This window comes from Pelodiscus sinensis, chromosome 8, assembly GCF_049634645.1.
Source record: "Pelodiscus sinensis isolate JC-2024 chromosome 8, ASM4963464v1, whole genome shotgun sequence".
Taxonomy (NCBI): Eukaryota; Metazoa; Chordata; order Testudines; family Trionychidae; genus Pelodiscus; species Pelodiscus sinensis.
In genome coordinates, this window is record NC_134718.1 from 21,458,675 (window position 1) to 21,479,586 (window position 20,912).

Sequence of the window (20,912 nt, forward strand, 5' to 3'; positions counted from 1 at the left end):
GCATAATCAAAATAATTTTAACTTTAAAATGAAATAAGACCAAAGTCATTAAGGCTAAAAACTGTTCAGCCCATAGAAGCAGTAGCTTTTTTCTCTGAGTCTGAAACATTTGGGAAAATGTATATCCTTTTGTTCTGATTAAAAAATTGCCTTTCTTCCCCACATGTGGTGCATAACCTTTTTATGGCCAGTAGATGATAAAAAGAAAACAACAACTGTGTATTCTGGCTTATACTGTTTGGAGTATACAAACTTGAAATTGTAATTTTAATTCTTCACTTTTACTAATAGAATTTAAGCATTTGGACACACTGTACAATTCTTCACAAACTTGGGCCCATCCAGTAAAGTAGTCTAAGGTTCCAACATACCTTCTCTAAAATACATTCACAGTTCAGTAAACAACAAGCAAACATTTACTGAGAGCTAAATAATTCCACTTTGTGTAGTCAGGTAAGTCCTCAGGAGGCAGCAGCATGTCTTGCTGAGGGCGTCTTTTCATCTTACTCTCTTCACTCTGACCAATAGCCCTCAGACCAGGATGTAGGGCTTCCACATATAACAACTCAGTGAAATTAATGGCATATAAAATAATAATGCAAAGGGATGGAATTGCACACTTTGATTGAGCTGTGCTGCTATGTGCTAGAGTGTGTATCATATGGCTCTGGCTCTTTGGTTACAAGCAATACTGGTACTAATGGCCCTTGTTTTCAGCGGTTATCATTTTGACAAATTTAAACTGTTCAACCTGCCATTCTTTACTACTGGTATCTGTCTCAGGAACTGTAGGAAGGGAAAGACTAAGAGGCAGGAGCATAGAGGTTTAATAGGAGCAGGAGCCAAGTTGGTGGATAGAAGCAGCGAGCGGACACGGGAGCAAGAACCGGGTGATGGGGGCATAGATAGGAGCAGGGTGTGGAAGTAGCAATAGATAAGGAAGTAAGAATAGAATAGAACCAGGGAGGGACTGCAGGACTTGGGCAGAAAGATCTATAATTACTAACATATTGCCTATGCACAATAGTTCAGTCTCCTTATTCCTCTGCTATCTAGAAAATACCTGTGAAAGCCATTGGCAGTGTCTCTCTTTGTCCTCTAGCATGAGACCCACATAGAAAATAACAGGAAGCAGTAGAAGGTTGTTACTCTTATCCACTCAAGTGATAAAAGACTGAGCTGTGGATATGCCTGCTGATAGATCCATATGGGTGGTCAATGTAGTTCCACATTATTTTCAGAACACAGCTCCACTCGTTAGTTCCAGCTGTGAATAGTAAGCACATCTGCAAATCAGACCTCAGAGGTCTCCAGTTGGATAGCCAGAAAATGAGACCGAGAAAGTGGCAATATAAAAATTCTGGTTTCTGTGAGGTGGCTTGCCCAATTTTCTGCATGTGGTCATTTTGTCTCTTTCATTCTCTGCTCTGATTTCCACAAGTGCAGAACGCTCACTGCAGCAGTTAAAGTTGATAAGAGCTGTGCTTTGAACATTTAACATTTTGTGATATAGAAATGCTTCTCAAATTGGTTATACAGTAGAGTCCCTATCATCCAACCTAAACGGGACTGACACATGGTCGGATTACCGAATATGTCGGATGATACGGACTCTACTGTAGAGAGCAACGGAACAGCTGATGCCGCTCCTGCCGGGACGAAGCGTCCCCAGCAGAGCAGCATCAGCTGTTCTGTTGCTCTCTAGGAGCAGCTGCTACCGTTCCTGCCGGGACGCTTCCAGGCAGGAGCAGCAGCAGCTTCTCCTAGAGAGCAAGGGAACAGCTGATGCTGCTCTTTCCAGGGACATCCCCCGCAGGAGCTGCTCCTAGAGAGCGATGGGGCAGCAAGTGGGGCCATTCTGCTGGCCTGTGCTGTGTCCGACCCTGCAGCTCCCGGGGACTTTGTCCCCGGGAACTGCAGGGTCAGATAAAGCGGAGTGTCGGATTACCGGGTGTCGGTTAATTCGGACTCCACTGTACACAATTAGTTCACTCTTTTGACCTTACCTATTTCCTGTGGGTAAAGTGAGGATAATGTAACTACCTCATCTGAGGGAGTAATGTCTGTAAAGCCCTATGTACTATGATGAAACCATCATAGAAAAACCTGGATAGAAATTAATAAAGCTGCATCTTTTTGAGTGGTGTCCCTGTGGGTGCTCCATTTTAGGTGCTGGGTTGCACTGGTGCCATAGATCAGAGATTTTTCCAGCAGTGGGCAGATAGGACACGCATATGCCATAGCTGTCTCATGGTGTTCATGCCTTCACATATCTCTTGCATGGCCCAACCTTCCTCATTACGTGCGCTCCCATCTTCGGCTACAGATGGAGCAGTACAGCACTGTCCTCACGCAGCGCTAGCTGCACTGAACAGAATGGAATGCAGCTCCAACCAGATGAGCACTGCTATAGTTCCTCACCCAGCAAGTTATAATGATCTCATTGAGACTTCAGTCCCCACTCCTCAGCACCAACCAGTCACCAGCCAAACCTCGGACTGCTCTCCATCGTTTCCTGCTCCAGCCTCCACCCCTAACAAGGCACATAATCTGAAGAAGCCTCCCGAACTCTTCAGTTTAGGGTAGCTAACTACTCAGCACTATTGCAAACTACACCTACTCAAATGACATTAAGCTGGAAGAACTTCTGGATGATCTCCCAGAACGGAAACACCCCTGTTTCCTAAAGCCTGTTATATAGGAGGGACAGACAGTAGCATGCACAGCACTTCTGTCGACACTGGACATCGCTGATTCAGCTGCTCAAGTGATGCACGGGTGATGACATCTTGGTGCTGATTTTCAGGGATCTGGCTCCAGTCCTCCAATATGATCTGCAAATCAAGGTGAAGGGACCTGTCTTTTGATAGAAATAAGCTGTTTTCTGCAAAAACTGGAATGGTCCTTCATGCAGTGAACGACTCTCATGCCAACCTTTGTATGCTCGGAATATGTAACTTGCCAACCAAGTCTAAATGCTGCACACTTTACCAAAAACCCAAGGAACAAACTTTCCATTGCCAACAACAGAGGCATTTTGAACCTAGGAGATCCAAACATAGATCACAAAGGAGGAGACCACCTCATGGCCAGTTGTCATCTAACCAACAGTTTTCAAGGTTTGGTCAATGGCCTGCATGACCTCACAGTATCAACAAAGGAGGAGACCACCTCATGGCCAGCACTTATGCCTATGTTACCATTCTTGGGCAACCATAACAACAGATCGGTGGGTACTGAAAATTGCATGGGCAGAATATGCCATACCCTTCCACTCCATTCCTCATACCCTACCTCCTTCTCTTTCCCTCTCCAGGGTCCACAAAACATGGTCCACAAAACAAGGGAGCTCTTTCAAAGACTGGGGTTTCTGATAAATGAACAAAAGATGACTGTCGAACCAACTCAACACCAAAGAGTTTATTGAAGCCCTACTAGACTCCACCTACACCAAAGCACCTACCACAATGCTTCATCATTCTAGTCATGCTTATAAACATTATGACAATCAGACCCCGCATTTCAATACTGACCTCCTACCAATCCTGTGACACATGGCAGTGACCAATTATATTATCAAATGTGCCATACTCTACATGTGGTACCTATAGAGGTAGCTCATGACAGTGTACATACCCACAAGAGATACTCTAAACAGATGAGTCACAGTGCTAAGCAGTGTGTTCTCCTCCCTACAATGGTGGATTGGCCCAGAAAACATCCTGCCAGGCGTTACCTTTCACTAGGAAACCCTATCTGTAGACATCACAAGAGACACATTACTCCTAAGGAGGGGCATTTATCTCCAACAACACATGACACAGGGCAGGTGGACATTCACACACATCACCCTCCGAGAACTGCAAGGCATGCTAACACTTTTGCCCCCCATATAGAACAAAACGATACACCTACTTACTGACAACATGACATGCATGTTTTATAACAGACAAGGCAGTGCCAAATCTTATTCCCTGTGTACAGAGGCTATTCACCTCCAGAACTGGTGCATCCACCACAGTATAATTATTAAAGCATTCTATTTGCTAGGAATATAGAACACCATGGCAGACACATTAAACTGCTACTTTTAAGATGACTGTAAGCGGGAAATTCAACACCATGTCCTACCATCTTCTACAAATGGGGGCAGCCACAAGTAGAGCTCTTTGCTTCCCGCAAGAACTACAAATCTCCAAACCTCTCTCCCCCCCCCCCCCCCCGAGCAAGACGAGCACAGTGATCTCTCGAGGGCACTCTTCTAATCCCCTAAAATGAAACGCTGCTCTATGCATTTCCACCAATGCCACTGATTCCTTGAGTAATCCACAAAATACGCAGACAATGCATGCATTATTCTGATCATCCTGAGATGGCCCAGACAGACACGGTTCCCTTACCTCTCTTGCTTTGCACTATGTCCTCCGCAAACTCTTCCACAATGTCTGGATTACCTGTCACACAACAACAGCTGAATGCAGAAGCTTCACTCAAGGCATGGCTCCTCAGTGGTTCCAAAATGAAGAAACAGCCTGTTCAGAGAGAGTAAAATTTTCTTAACCAGCAGACGATCCACCACAAGAAATTCTTATCTCCAGTAGTGGAAGAGGTTCTCAGTCTGGTGGTTGGACAAACAATTCAATCCGAATGAAACACCACTACCACTCATCCTTGAACTGAAACTGCCGGGCCTAGCCCTTGTCTCACAAAGGGTCCACTTGGCTGCCATGACTACATTCCATATACAGGTTGATGGCTCTTCTGCCTTCGCACATCCACTCACCAGACGGTTCCTAAAAGGCATTCAGAATTTGTATGCTTCAGTCAGACAGCCCACCCCAACATGGGACTTCAGCCCTAGCTGGGATGATTTACTTAGGGTTAGTCCTGCTTTGGGTAGGTGGTTGGACTCAATGACCTCCTGAGGTCTCTTCTAGACCTATGGATTCTATGATCTAACCATGTCCTCAAAGCCCTCACCTGAGCACCCTTCAAACTGCTAGCCATTTGCTCACTATTACACATGTCCATGAAGAACTCATTCCTAGTACCTATAACCTCGCCAGAAGTGAAATCTGAGCACTCTTAGCTGATCCTCTGTATACCACATTCACTAAGGAAAAAATAATATGATCACACAGAATTTACTTACCGAAAGTTACCATCTCCTTCCACATCATCCAACCCACAAATTAGCAGTGTTCTATTCAAAACCTCACAAAAACCAGTAGAAAGCAATCCTGCACAATCTAGATGCACAACGAGCGGTGGTATTCTACATACAGAACAAAATTGTTTCACAAATCATAGTGACTATTTTTGTCTATAGCAAAATGTGCAAAGTGATCAGCAATCACCACATAGTGCCTATCCATGTGGATCTCTACATATATACATACGTGCTATGCTTTCCGAGACAAAGCACTCCCCAACTAACCTAAGACCTCACTCCACCCGAGCCATGGCAGTCTTCCTACATAGTGTCCCCCAGCTGATACCTGTCGGGTGGGTATATTGATCTCAGAACACACTTTCACAAAGTGCTATGGGCCCATTCCTAACATATCAGTGAGCCTAGCTATCTCTACTTCAGAGTCTAGATCCTCAACTTGAAGGTAGAGGAGGAACAGAGGAAGATTGGACCACATGCTCAACATGTTAAGGTGCAAACACCACAAGGCAGCTATGGCACATGCACAGCTCAATCAGCCACTGCTGCAAAAATCTCTAATTGGCAGTATCAGCCCTACACCTACAATGGAGCACCCACAGAGATACACATCTTAGAGAACCATTGTTACGACACGAGGGGAATAACCTTTTCTGTGCAGGATTTGGATGGTGTGTGGTAAATAACTGAACATCATGGGGACACATACTGAATGATGAGGAAAATAAGACATTTTGAAAAGCTGACCATTCTAAGCACTCAGTGGAGGTACAGATGGGATAATGGCTTGTTATCATGTAAAGTCTGTATCATAATACATGTACAAAAGGGAACTGAATTAAGTTTATACAACCTTAATTTTGGTATTTACTAATTTTTTAGTGTTTGACTTTATAACTTTAATGGACTTTAATATAGTTTTGGGGTATGTAATATTTATTCAGATAGTCCAGATATTCCCAAACCTATTATTTGAACAAAAAAAGTGGAATAGTTGCTAGATCACATGGCTCCTTTGCTGACACTTTAGCAGAATCTGCCATAGGATTCCATCCCCAACCAAAGCTAAAGGAGCTGCCTACATTTATGCAGAGGATGGAGAGGTAGGAAGGAGATTCATGTTCATTAGTCTTCTCCAGCATTGGGTAGTTGCGGGGAGGAAATAGAGAGCTGTTTTTCTCTGCCTTTACATTTATTAAGTCCTGAGCCCCATTTCTTTTAAAGTTAATTAAGATGCAGCCTGTGCTTTAAAAAACATTCTTGTGTCTTTTATCATTCTCTGCATGGTCTGATCAATAATAATAGAGTGTATTCCAAAAATAGCCATTAGAATTTCATTAATGAAACGTTCTATTGCAATTCAGCTGGTTTCTACAGATTGCTATTCTATTAAACAACTGGGTGGAACAATCCACTAAATAGAATTTGAGGTAACTTGGTGATTAAAACATTTAACTAAAATATGTTGTTTCAAGAGAATGAAATGTCAGTTGTACATTCTTTTTGCCTTTCAGCTGAACATTATCTCAGCAGCAGTAATTACATGGATTGCATTTCCTCGCTGACAGGAAGCAATGGCTGTAACTTGAACAGTTTGTTTAAGGGGTCTGATCTCCCTGAGTTGTTCAGTAAGCTCGGTTTGGGCAAATACATTGATGTATTCCAACAACAAGAGGTCAGTCTTTGAGGCATTTTTGTTTCTGCTGTGTATTTTACAGTCCTTTGTGTGCCCTGAATTAAATCATTTAGCCTCTCCTAGCTGCAATATTTTCACTGACTATTCTGTCAAGCGGTTCTTGAATTTAGAAGTGACCATTCTCCTTCATTAAAACTAACTGTACATGTTTCCATTCAGTTATCTTGACATATGAATAACAGAAAACTTCAGTATGGTGTTTGTTGTTAAACACTTTTGTGCATATGCCATTGAATTCAAGCAGAGGGGGACACATTCAATTGTGGTATATTGCTATTAATATGAATAATTATGTTTGAAATAAACTTTCCTTCGAATGAATAAATAAATGATTGGCTCTGGGAAAAGAGACTCTTGTGTGCAAATAAGTATCATTAATCAACACAATTAGGCCCTTACCAAATTCATGGCCATAAAACACATCATGGACAATGAACTCTGGTCTTCGCTATGAAATCTGGTCTTTTCTATTTTACCCTATACTAAACAGAGTAAACAGGGGAGATGAACATTTCTCAAACTGGGGATCCTTACCCAAAAGAGGGCAACAGTATGTTGAAAGGTTATTGTAGGGAGGGTTGCAATATTGCCACCCATATATCTGCGCTGCCTTCAGAGCTGGGAGCCAGAAAGTGGCAACTGCTGAGCAAGGGCCCAGCTCTGAAGTCAGCAACACAAAATTAAAGGTTGTAATGCCCTCTCCAATAACCTTCCGCCCCCTTCTCCCACCCACACACACACACCCCTCTTTTTGGGTCAGGATCCCTAAAGTTACAAAAGAGGGAAATTTCAGATTTAAATAGCTGAAATCATGATATTTAACAATGTTTAAATTCCTGTAACTGAAATTTACCAAAATGGACTGTGAATTTGGTAGGGCCCTAAACATAATTTGCATGTGTCTTTAAAAATGGTACCTTTACTTTTTAGTTTATTTGCCTCAAATAAAACAAAAGATATCTGTATAGTAAAGTTTGCTGCATAGATGACATTTCTGATATCTATTTCCCCTCTAATCAACTCAACTGTCATTGATTGGAATTTGGTAATTGTTGCTTGTTCTAAGCATTTTAGAATGGGTTTGTAGAATAAATGGAAAAAGAAAAAAAGTTAAGGGCACTTTGTTTTTAGCAGCTACAAGTACCATACTCATGGTTAATTGTTGTGAGAAATAATTCTCAACCCAGGAAGTAACTGGTTGCTTAAAGATTGTGGGCTTGTACATTATTTGAAATTAACCATTTTAATTTGCTTTTTTCCATAGATTGACCTGCAGACCTTCCTTACTCTGACAGATCAAGATTTGAAAGAGCTAGGAATTACTACTTTTGGTGCCCGACGGAAAATGCTACTTGCAATCTCAGGTGAATAAATAACACTGTAATTTAAAAATAAATGGTAGGTTTTTTTCTTGGTCATTTGAGTTGTTTGGTTTGCATTGTCATTAGAAGAGCTCAAAGGAACTGTATCAGGATGGAAATCTGGCCCACAGAAAGAATATCTTATCTGCCACTCTTCATAATATAAAAAGGCAGCTGTGAAAGTTTCAGACAGTGTAAGACCCACATAGGTTCCACACATCAGGTGAGATTCCAGCTACGTAGTTCTGTACTGAACTATTAAAATTACAGCAGTGCAGAGAATGGTTAATTCCATTTTGCAAAGGATTTCAAAGAAAATTTTCAAAATTCCCTGCAAAAGGGAAAAGAACTTGGAGGTGCTGATTCCAAGACACTTCATCTGGCATACTCTCCTGAACCTCGGAATCTTGGGAGCCTGGCCTACTGAGTAGCTGCAAGATTGAGAGTCAAGACTTCTGCGCTGCTAAGGAGCCAGGCAAATAATCAGGTATGCATTGAAACCTGCATAAAAGGCCTATTCTGGTGGTAGTTGGAACTACAGCTGAATTAGCTATATGAAACATTTCCATTTCAACAAATGGACAAATTCTGGTGAAAAAAATGGTTTGTCCAATTTTTTTTCCAAGTAGCTGTAGTTAATCTGTTTTAAATCTTAATACAATAAATGAAAATCGAAGTACCACTTCTGAAGATACACAACAGAATAGCAATGATTAACATGAACATGAGCAAGGGGCTGGAATCACTTAAGATTTTATTTCATATTTTGAATAGAGTAATGCTTGAGATTCCAGATATCCTGCAGCAAATCTTTTTCCATCAGAGGTTGTAAGTTTTCATCTAATATTTCATGGAGCATGACATTTATTAAATTTGTTGATGTCATTCATGAATATATTTCAAATTATGTCCTAAAAAATAAATAATGGTTTCATAAGAACAGTCATATTAATCAAAAGTCTGATGGAATCACTGTCAGAAAAGATTGTACCTGTAATCGAGCTTTTGTTAAGTATAACAAGGGACTACAAAAAGTGCTTTATATCAGTGATGGACCTTACACCATTAAGTATGGGAGGATAACAGATCCTTATTATAAAAACATTGCTATGTGTTAAAAATAGTAAATGTGCTTTGGGGAAATAAACTTTTCCAATTTCAATTATTTATAGTTAGTATGCAGCAAACTCTGTTGCTTCAGATTATGTAATGTGCACAGTGCTGCTCAGTATGGGATGTTCACATGATGTTTCTTTTTGTGAAAAATGTACAAGCTTTACATGGGATTTTTAAGCACTCCAGCTGGGATCACTTTTTTTACATTTTTGCTGTGGCTTTTCCTTTTTGCTGAGAATTTGCATACAAATGATTGCAGCAAAATATTATCTCTTTAGACATGCTGTTTAATCCTAGAAACCCCTCAGGAGAATTAATTTCAAACTTCACCTGTCTGGAAATAAACATGGCCTATCTCTGCATTAAAGCGCTCGCTTGACACCATCATTGAATATAGAACTGCAGCAAATTATGACAATTATTTTCCTATATGTATCCTGAACCATAATTTTTTATAGAATTTCACAGCATTCTTGGTGTTCTGATTAACTTGATGAATGTCTACAGTTTTCATTTAGAGTTATGGCTCCCCATTTGCAATGGTATAGTCCTGATGTAATACAGGTTGTATCTCTATAAACTGGAACTCTCTGGTCCGGCAACATCCATGATCCAGCAGGACCACAGATATTCCAGGATCAGAGAATCCCTGCGCACTGCAAGGGATGAGGGGGGTCTAGGATCCCAGAGCAATGCAAAGGGCGGGGTGATGCGTGGCCCAACTAGGCTGCGGGGGAAGTGGAACCAGGAAGCTGGGCCACACAGCTTAGCTGGGTTTCTGGGGTGGTGGGGTGGGAGTTGGCACGTGGCTTAGCTGGGCTGTGGAGGTGGGCCAGGAGATGGCACACAGCTCAGTTGGACTGTGGGGTAGAGCTGGTGGTTCAGCTAGGATTGCAGGGTACGGGGGCAGGGCAAGGACTAGAAATCACCTCCCCTAGTCTGGCAAAATCCTTCATCTGTGATCAGTCAGGTCCTGAGGGTGCTGGACCAGGGAAGTCCAACCTGTAATGAGATTGCATTATTTAGAATAGTGTTGCTCCTTCATTTCCCAATATTAACATCCAAATCTGCTGTTTTCCATATAGAACTGAATAAAAACCGAAGAAAGCTATTTGATCCATCAAATGTACGTGCCTCATTCCTGGAAGGTGGAGCTAGTGGAAGACTGCCACGTCAGTATCACTCGGACATTGCTAGTGTCAGTGGTCGCTGGTAGCACTAAAATGTGACTCTCAAAGTGGATTGTAAAGATGGACTTGCCAATCCTGTGGACAGCTTTCACTGCATACCACCCTCTGCACTTTGGGAGTTTGAGTATTAAGGACCAAAGCATTTTGTCTGCACAAATACTTGTGCCAAAAAAGAAGACACTTGTATGTCAGTTTTCAGAACACCAAATGTGGATTATGTTTTACTCTTGTAGATTGGACAGCATTTGCAATAATAAGAATAATATAGGGTTCTTCGTTTAGTATTTTATTATCTATAACTATATTGTATGCACTGATTTTTTACTTTATTGAATGAAGGGAAAATGAAGAGCTGGAATGCCATAGAGCATAACTTTTGGCTTTATTAAGGTGGAATTTTCTGGTACTGCTTAAAATAATTATTGAGGTCTTTCTGCACTTTACATGTTCTGTTTTCTTATCCTGTGGGAAATTATTATTTTCTTTCAGTTCCATACAAAATATTATATTGGCACTAATCAAATTTTGTCAGGTGATCTGCAATAATCAAATCTCCTCTCTATAATGGTATTAGGAATCAATGCTTATGCAAACATGTTCCAAAATCAAACCGCTTGCAAGTGGACAAATCCTATTATCCTTTTATGAAGCAGCCTAGCGGTGCTTACTATGAAACTAGTTCACTGTAGCAGATTCAATGAAAGACCAAAATTGAACTTGCAATATTAAGCCTTTGCAGTCTTCATATTTAACTGCTACCAATAATGCTAAAACTGATTTTAATGGTTCTTTCAAAGCAAAGGACTATTTTAGTATACTGCCACTAAAGGACATGTATTATTTATATACAACTTTTATTTTTAGACTCTGTACACCTACAATATACATCAGTTTAAACTGAGATCTACTACTAATTTATGGTAGAAAATGAAAGGCATTCATCAAACTAGAGTTCTGGGCCACCAGTTTGATTAAACAGACAACTAATCTAATTTGACAAGACAGCACTGTTGCCATGTATTATGTTAAGCATATTACTTACATGACTATGCATGCAGCAATTAAGCAACAGCTGTAATATAATCACTTTTGTTTAATATAGATTTGTGATCGTCAGCTATGAAAGTGCTTAAAAGTCCAAGATGAACTATTTCTGGTAAAGAAGTTATAGTCAACAAAGAGTCCATGTTATAAATGACTAGCGCTAACTATTGAATTCTCATACTGTGAAAGTCCAAAAAATCTGGAATATTATTTCTGTGTCTTTTCGGGTGTTCTGTTGTGGTTTGATGAAGGGTTCTCATATAATGAAGGAAATGATTAAGTGCCTCTTTTTCTGCAATGAAATATGAAGTTTCCAAACATTAATTTGTTGAAAAGAATTCCCCAAAGAAATATTGTGACTTGTACAGTGTTACTTATGTTCAGTGTACAAGGCTTTTAAGATGGACACAAACCACTGTCAGGGGCTCTTAACAGAAATCATTAGAATAATCATTTACAGTAGTTGGTTTTTATGCAAAAATGGGGTAAGAAATAGTTTCGACACTTTCTGTGGATACATGTAAGATGAGGAAAAACTCAGTTTGAGAAATTTGCACATAAAAGGGAATTGTTAAGCGGTAATTGCTTTGAAGACATAGACGATGAAGCAGTAATAGAATGACTTGTTGCAATTAGCAAAAATTAACTGCTCAGTATGGGGTTCAGCCATATCCACTTAATGGTGTATAGTGGAATAACTTTCGCTGCAAATAAAATAGCAGCAAACTCTCCGTATTTAATATTGCAGGACAATGCAGTTTGCAAGCACAAAGCTATAAGCAACAAAATTATACATTCAAATGCCCAAAGTCTATGAACATATCAGATACGTGATGTGTAATTCAGGCATGATTGAATTCATCAAACAACTATGGAAATAATTACTCTTCTGCTTATTTTTATATTTGTGAGTAGTCACATTGACACGAGGTTACTTATTTGTTTAAAGTTGAGCAAGACCTAGGTTTGAAAATCAAGGCTTCTATAAACTTGATTGTTTACATTTAAAATTAGATTAAATGTTATCAGATCCACTTAGATATTATTATAGTCTTTGCCTACATTAATATTTTAAGTTTAAACACTTTGCTTCTGCAAAAACTCCATGTCATATGATTTCATTTTTTTCATAAATATGTAACAAGCATTTTTACAGTATTATATTAGAAAGCTGAAAGTCTTACAATATTAAGTTGATGTGGTCTTTTGCTGAGCAGTGCATATATCATCTAGACCAAAGTGAAGAATTTCCCTGTAATAACATTATTTTTAGTGGGGCTGCACACAAAAAACACACACTGGAAAACATTTTTCTCACTTCTTTAAATTCCATGGAGGGAATATGACAATGCAATATACAGTGTTGTCAGTGTTATGTTATGCACAAAATATTTGAATTGCTAGATTAAAATGTTAGTTTTAAATCTGTGCCTTAATAGTGACCAGTTATCTGTAAATATAGAGCAGATACAGATTGTATTTTTGTGGGTTGTCCTTTTAGTGATTTTTTTAAATGAAATATGGAATTAAAAATATTAAAAATGGGATTTTTTTCAAAACTAATCATTTGTTAAATGGAAAAAATAAATTTATATAACCCTCTGTATTCTGCTTGGTAAGTTTAAATTATTTTTATTTAGATCTAGATGTGCTTGCATGTTAAGGAAACACAAAAGCTATTCTCCTTATATTGGAATATAAGTTGCTTTTTGTATTTCCCCACTGTATTAGCTATAACTGATTGTTCCAGAACTTGTTTTATATTATAAATAGTGGCTTCTGCTACTAATTCTGAATCCTTTTGAGGACTGTACTTGTGAGGGGGTACGGTCATAGGGGTGGCTCCTGGGACGCTGACACGGCCACTGCCACTCACCTTCCCTCTCTCTGGGGCTCCTCACCGCCTAGTCCTGCTGGGCCAGCTCCACTGGTCTCCCCCAGCCAAGGCCCCAAGCTGAGGTCCCTGCCCCCACCGAGAAGCAGTACAGACACTGAACCACTTCAGGTCAAAGGAGAGTACAGTATAGGGCTCAGCTTCCTGGGACACCATTCCCCAGATGGGATCAAACCCCAAAGAATTAGATAAGAGTAAGCCTCCTTGAGCAATGAAAGGGGGAATGTGCACATTGGTTCCCACCCTACCCACCCACGGTAACAATTACTTACACTGGGTTTGATAGAAAATAAAAGTGATTTTATTAAGTAGAAGTAGTAGGATTCAAGTGATAATAAATGAGAACAGGCAGAACAAAGTAGATTACAAACAAAACGCCTGGCTAATTCTACACTGAAGCCTCAGTACAAATTTACTCAAACTCACCCTAAAACCTCTTTTTCAGCTGCTCCTCCAAACCAGGGCTGTCTCCCCACCCTGGAATCTTCAGCTCCTTTCTTCAGGTGCAGCCCAGCCAAAATACCAAGGCCTCTGCTTTCCCTATTCTTTTTGTTAAGGAATTGAGGCCACTCCCTACCAATCCCTGATCAGACTTAAGGACAAAAGAGATAGTTTAACAGTGGTTCACCAAGACATCCAGGGTAACACTCTCCATGTCTCTCATTCACACATTTAAAATCCACAAAGTGTTCCCCACTCTATATGTCTAATTTTACAAACACACATGATACCTACATCAAAATAAGATAAACAGAACCAGCAGATCGTGACATGACGACTGATGGGTTACATGAAATAATTTGTTCAATGCACTTTGATTCATGTATGTTCATGTCCACAAGTCCATTTCATAAAGCATGGGAGAGGGGTCTGTACACTACAATCTGTGTAATTAGTACTGTGAAACTGAATTGGGTTATCTCCAGTCCGGTTCCTAGTAGGTTGCAATGGCTTCTCCGTAGTTAATGTGAGTCATAGTTTTAGTTTCAGGCACCAACAATTTTAGGTCTCGTCACCAGGACTGTTTATTTTCTGCATTGTAGCCCTTGTACTATCCCTGACAATGGAGAAAAGACAGGACATGGGCCTAGTAAACAGCGTAATCATTGTTTATTTGGGACACTAAACATAATCATTGTATCTCTCTCAAGCTTTCTGGCTTGCAGACTGAGGAATATAGCCTTCTTCTGCAGTATGCATCTAAACCCTGACTCAGATTTGACTAGCATGGAAAAGATGACTGACTATGCTGTTATCCTGACTATGGTTGCTCGTCTTTTGAATTGTTTAATTATATTAAGAGAAATTAGCCATATGGAACACATTAACAGCATTACGGTAATATTATTTTTGATATATTTTAATAATCTATGTATAAAAACCAACTTCATCTACAGAATGAAACCCCACTTTGGGTTGCTAGTAGTTCAGAATCTTCTGCACACCTGAAAGGGGTTTCTAAAATAGATGGAGAGAGGCTGTTCTCAGTGGTAGCAGATGATGAATGAGGAGCAATGGTCTCAAATTACAGTGGGGGAGGTCTAGGCTGGATATTATGAAAGACTATTTCCCTAGCAGGGAGGTGATGCACTGGAATGGGTTACCTACGGAGGTGGTGGAATTTCCATCCCTAGAGGTTTTTAACTCCCAGCCTCACAAAGCCCTGGCTGGGATGATTTAGTTGGGATTGGTCCTGCTTTTAGCAGGGGGTTAGAATCAAAGACCTCCCCCACTACAGCCTGAGACCATTGCTCTTCATACTATCATTTGTCACTATTGAGATACAATGATTATTTGTCACTCTCTCCATCCTCTTTGGAACCTCTCTTCCGGTAGCTAAAGGCCAATAGCAAATGCCCCCCCCCCCCCCACTCTTTTCTTTTGTAGACTAAATAGGCCCAAATCCCTCATCCTCGCCTCATAAGACGTGCTCCAGCCCTCTAATTTTTGTTGTCCTCCGCTGGACTTTCTCCAGTACGACCACATCCTTTTTGTAACGGGGAGGGGTGGTGGTCGTGCAGAATTGAATGTAATACTCCAGATGTGGCCTCACCAGTGCTGAATAAAGGGGAATAATTGCTTCCCTAGATCTGCTGGCAGTGTTCCTTCTAATGCATCCTAATATACCATTTGCCTTCTTGGATACAAGGACACTCTCTTGACTCATATCTAACTTCTCATCCACTGTAATCCCCAGATCATTTTCTGCCAAACTGCTGCAGAGCCATTCAGACCCCAGCCTGTAACAACTTGGGATTGTTCCATTCCAAGTGCAGGACTCTTGTGCTATTTGAACCTCATCAGATTTCTTTTGGCCCAATCCTCCAATTTGTCCAACTCATTCTGAACCCTACCCCTACCCTCCAGCATGTCTACCTCTTCCCCCAAGCTTAGTGTCATCCACAAACTTGCTGAGGGTATGAGCCCATACCCTTATCCAGGTCATTAATAAAGATGTTGAACAAAACCAGCCCTAGAATCGACCCTTGGGGCACTCTACTTGAAGCCAACTGCCAACCAGATGTCAAACTGCTGATCTCTACTCATTGAGCCCGACAAGCTAACCAGCTTTTCTATCCACCTTACAATCCATTTATCCAATCCATACTTCCTTAAATTGCTGGCAAGAATACTGTGGAAAACTGTATCAAAAGCTTTGCTAAAGTCAAAGTATATCATGTCCACCACCTTCCCCATATCCACAGAGCCAGGTACCTTGCCATAGAAGGCAATCAGGTTGGTTGGGCATGACTTGCCCTTGGTGAATCCATGTTGACTATTCCCGATCACTTTCCTCTTTTCCAAGTGCTTCAAAATGGATTCCTAGAGGATCCCCTACTTGATTTTTCTGGGCACTGAGGTGAGGTCTGTAGTTCTCTAGATTGTCTTTCTTCCCCCTTTTAAAAATGGGCACTACATTTCCTTTTTCCTATCCTCCAGAACCTCCCCCGATCACTTTGAGTTTTCAAATATAATGGCCAATGGTTCTGCAATCACATCAGCCAACTCCCTCAGCACCCTTGGATGCATTAGATCCATCCCCATGGATTTATGTTAGTCCAGCTTTTCTAAATACTTCTTAACCTGTTCTGTCCCCACCAAGATTTTCCCACCTCCTTCCCATACTGTGCTGCCTATGGCAGCAGTCTGGGAGCTGATCTTGTCTGTGAAGAGAGAGACAAAAAAAGCATTAAGTGCTTCAGTTTTTCCCACATCTCACTAGGTTACCTCCCTCATCCAGTAAGATCCTCCTCCTTCCCTGACCACCCTCTTATTGCTAACATGCCTGTAGAACCGTGGTCCCCAACATGGTGCCCGCGGGCGCCATGGCGCCCGCGGGGGCATTTATGTGCGCCCGCGCCAGCATTTTAAAATTACGCACATTCACCCCTGTTTAAAGCAGCGTCAGCAGCCTGGGGCTCACAAGAGGGTCCGACGCGGCGCTTCGGAGGCTCGAGCCCTGCCCCCACCACAGCAGGCAGTCCGCGCAGGTGCTTCAGCAGCTGGAGCAAACCCCAGTCCGGCCGTGAGGCAGCAACAGTCCCCCTCCCCTCACCTACAAAACAGCCGTGGCGGGGCCCTTTGTGGTGCAGGAGCTGCGAGCCGGCAGGGGATGGACCCTCATGGCCGCTTCCGCCCCCCCCCGCACAAGCCCATTGGCCGGACCTGGATAATGGCAGCTGCGGGAACCTACCAATCCCCAAGCACATGGCCAGGCAGCTCCTCTGGAAGAAACAGGAGAGAAGCGTGTATCTGGCTGGTAAGTGTCCAGCCCCCCAGCTACTCCCACTCTGACAATTTACCCACAGAACTCTCCTCCCAGACCCTGCACCCCAATCCCCTGCCCTCAAGTGTAATCCAAATCCCTGGCCTGACTCCCTCCCCACCAGTAAAATACCTGGTATTTTCAGTTTCTCATCTGGAAAGCCACTTGGGACATTCTTCCCCTGCCATGTGGAAGGGAGTGTGAGATTTAAAGGTGCCATGATTTTTTTTTGGGGGGGGGGGAGAGGGTGCTTTTTTTTGCTCAGCATTTGGACATCCCCCCCCTTTTTATTAATGCAGATTTTTTAAAAATGAATTACAATATAATTAAAATAAAAATTATCCAACTAAATTAAGTTTCTATCAAATGTACCCAATTCACATTTAATATGAAAATAGCCTTCAATTTCACATTTGACGCCTTTTTTCTAATTTTTCTCCAAAGGGGAGCCCGTGAAACTGTGATGCCCTGGCCCTGCAAAACTTTCATCTGCCCCTTACTGATACTGCTGTTTTATCGTGCTTTGCGATTTATTATTTTTATAACATTTTGCCCAAAATGAGTGGTTCAAATAAAAGACAGCGTACATATTATTTCAACGCAGAGTGGAAAGAAACCTATTGTTTTATTGACAATAAAGGGAAATGTGTTTGCTTATTGTGCGGTGGTACTGTTGCAGCGCCAAAAAAACATAATGTTGAACGCCATTTCCAAACTAATCACAGCTCTTTTGACATTAGCCATCCACCTAAATCTGAATTGAGAAAGGTTTGATTTGAGTTGATTAATTTTCTTCTATCTGCCCAGCAATCTGTTTTCACTAGACAAGTAGTAAAGTCTAAAAGTGCTACTATTGCTTCCTTTAAAATTGCTCATCTGCTCGCAAAGAAGAAAAAACCCTTTCAAGATGGAGAATTGTTGAAGGAAGCATTTTTGACTGGTGCTGATTGCCTGTTTCAAGGATTTTCTAACAAGCATGAGATTTCGTCAGCAATACAAGACTTGCAGTTATCAGACAACACGGTTACGAGGAGGATACATGCAATTTCAAGCAACATGCAAACTCAGCTAAAGGATGACTTGGAAATATGTGACTGGTTTTCACTGCAGTTCGATGAGTCGACAGATATATCAGATACAGCGCAGTTGGCAGTTATGGTGAGGATGGTATTTAGTGACTTCACCATAAAAGAAGAGTTACTAAAAGTATTGCCTATGAAAGGGCGAACAAAGGGTGAGGACATCTATAATTTATTCAAATCATACGCAACATCAATTAGTATGCCACTACACAAGCTGTCTGCGATCACCACTGATGGGGCACCAGCAATGATGGGCTGCACCAATGGATTCATTGCACTCTGCAAGAAGGATGAATCCTTTCCAAAATTTATGTCTTATCATTGCATTATCCACCAAGAAGCTTTGTGCATCAAAGTTCTTTCTTTTCAACATGTCATGAATGTCGTTATTAAAATAATTAACTCTATTCGAGCGAAACCTTTGCAACACCGACTTTTTAAGGCCCTGTTGGAAGATATTGATGATAAACAATCTGATCTTATCTTGCATGCAGAAGTACGATGGCTGAGCAAAGGTAAAGTTCTTGCACGTTTTTTAAGCCTTCTTGAAGAGATCAAAGAATTTCTGAAGTCCACAAATCAGAACTTCGAGCAACTAGAAGACTCCAGCTGGTTAATGGACTTGGCTTTTCTTGCTGACATAACTGACAAATTGAACATTTTAAATCTTGAGCTCCAGGGAAAAGACAAACATGTGGCTCAAATGATAGGTTCTGTAAAATCATTCAAAGCAAAACTGATCTTGTGGATGTCACATATGAAGACAAAGTCTCTTGTACATTTCCCAAGCATGAAGAAAATGGTATGTGACAGTGATTTTAACCCATCACCATTTGTTATCCATATTCAAACACTTCTGGAACAATTTGAAAAGAGATTTCAACATTTCACCATCATTGAGCCTGTAGTTGCCTTTCTTGTGAATCCGTTTACTTCCCAAATAGAGGTAACAGACATGGCTACATCAATTGCGAGTCTCATTCAAGTAAGAACAGAAGAAGTGGAACTGGAGATTTTGGACCTTCAAAATGATATTGTTCTAAAATCCTGTGCAACAGATGAAAAGTTTTGGAATCTGGTTGACCAAAAAAAGTTTCCTGCCTTAAAAAATGTAGCATACAAAATAAAATCTTATTTTGGTTCTACTTATCTATGCGAAGTTCTGTTTTCAACAATGAACTTCATAAAATCAAAGTATAGATCTAGGCTTACAGATGCTCATCTTGATGATTGCTTACGAACAGGAATATCATCCTACTTACCCAACTACGAAAAATGGGCTGAAGAAATGCAGTGCCAAAAATCACACTGACTTTATTAGAAAAACCACATAAATTACCGTGGTTTTTTTTTCACTATTTTCCATTAGGTGCTGATGAGCGCGTATGATTAATTTGTGTTTAACTGTTTTTCATATTTGTTTGTTTATTGAAAGCCAGATACAAGTGACAATACAGAGAATATTTTTTAATTAACCATAACTGGCTATCTATGTTAAAGTAAGAATAATAAATATATCTGGACCAACAGTTCAACAATGTTTTACTTTTTTTAAATAAGATAAAAACTGTTTATGATATTTATTTTGTAAAAATTCTTTAATTTCTCTTACAGGTAGATAACAAAGAGCAAATTCACATGGTACGGTGAAAGAGTAATGGCCGAATAATTTAATTAATACCTTTTACATGTAAAATTACCTTTATCTTATGGATTCATATATTATGTAATATTAAATATTATGTTTTCCGTATTATTTAATGTACAAATACAAAATAAGCCTTGAAAAATTGTTGGCGCCCGCCACACTCTTCGGAAAACATGAATGTGCTATTGGACACAAAAAGGTTGGGGACCACTGCTGTAGAACCTATATTTATACTCCTCCCATGTCACTTGTCCAAGTTTCCACTTCTTATATGCTTCCTTTTTGTGTTTAGGCTCACCAAGGATTTCACTGCTAAGCCAAGTTGGTTGCCTAATTTATTTGCCTTTCTTACTGCTCATTGGAATGGTTTGTTCTTGTGTGTTCAAAAAACTTCTTTAAAATACAGCCTGCTCTCCTAGACTCCTATCTCCCTCATGTTAGCATCCTAGGGGATCCTGCCCATCAGTTCCCTGAGAAAGTCAAAACCTACCTTTCTGAAGTCCAAGGTATGTATTTTGCTGCTCCCCTTCCTTCCTTTGGTCAGAATCCTGCAGTCAACCATCTCATGATCACTGCTGCCCAGGTTGCCACCCAAATCTACTTCCCCTACTAATTCCTGCCTGTGTTTGAGCAGCACATCAAGCTGCACATGATCGCTGTTTGGTTTCTTCAGCACTTGTACTAGGAAGTTATCCCCAACATTTTCCAAAAACTTCTTGGATTATCTGTGTACTGCTGTATTGGTTACCACAACCAGAGTACACAATTAGCTGTTACCATTCAAGATAGATCTTACAGTGGACAGATCTCTGAAAACATCTACTTAATGTGCAGTAGGAGGCAAGCAAGCAATGTTGGAAATCATTAGCAAATGGACAGATAAGACAAAAATATCATATTGCCTCGCCATAAATCCATGCTATGTCCATATCTTGAGTACTGAAT

General features: G+C 40.6%; 2 protein-coding genes and 1 long non-coding RNA gene across 4 annotated transcripts in view; 2 read left to right on the forward strand and 1 right to left on the reverse strand.

Annotated features, from left to right (window-relative positions):
- The window catches only part of BICC1 (BicC family RNA binding protein 1), a 241,577-nt gene extending 228,394 nt beyond the window's left edge, over nt 1-13,183 (forward strand). For both annotated transcript variants that reach the window (XM_075934848.1, XM_075934849.1), the window contains 3 exons: nt 6,685-6,845; nt 8,131-8,230; nt 10,429-13,183. In XM_075934848.1, the coding sequence (XP_075790963.1) occupies nt 6,685-6,845; nt 8,131-8,230; nt 10,429-10,559 (392 nt within the window). In that variant the 3' untranslated portion in view covers nt 10,560-13,183. The remainder of the gene's footprint in view (nt 1-6,684; nt 6,846-8,130; nt 8,231-10,428) is intronic.
- LOC142830383 (uncharacterized) lies at nt 2,521-17,197 on the reverse strand. Its single transcript, XR_012905579.1, has 3 exons — nt 16,854-17,197; nt 4,401-4,532; nt 2,521-2,834 (listed from the first exon to the last, which is right to left on the reverse strand). It is a non-coding gene; the product is annotated as an uncharacterized LOC142830383 (long non-coding RNA).
- A 480-nt stretch (nt 17,198-17,677) lies between these two features.
- On the forward strand, nt 17,678-19,631 carry LOC142830470 (general transcription factor II-I repeat domain-containing protein 2A-like). Its single transcript, XM_075935625.1, has one exon. It carries the CDS (start codon nt 18,294-18,296, stop codon nt 19,629-19,631), a length of 1,338 nt encoding a protein of 445 aa, XP_075791740.1. The 5' UTR covers nt 17,678-18,293.
- The last annotated feature ends 1,281 nt before the right edge of the window (nt 19,632-20,912 follow it).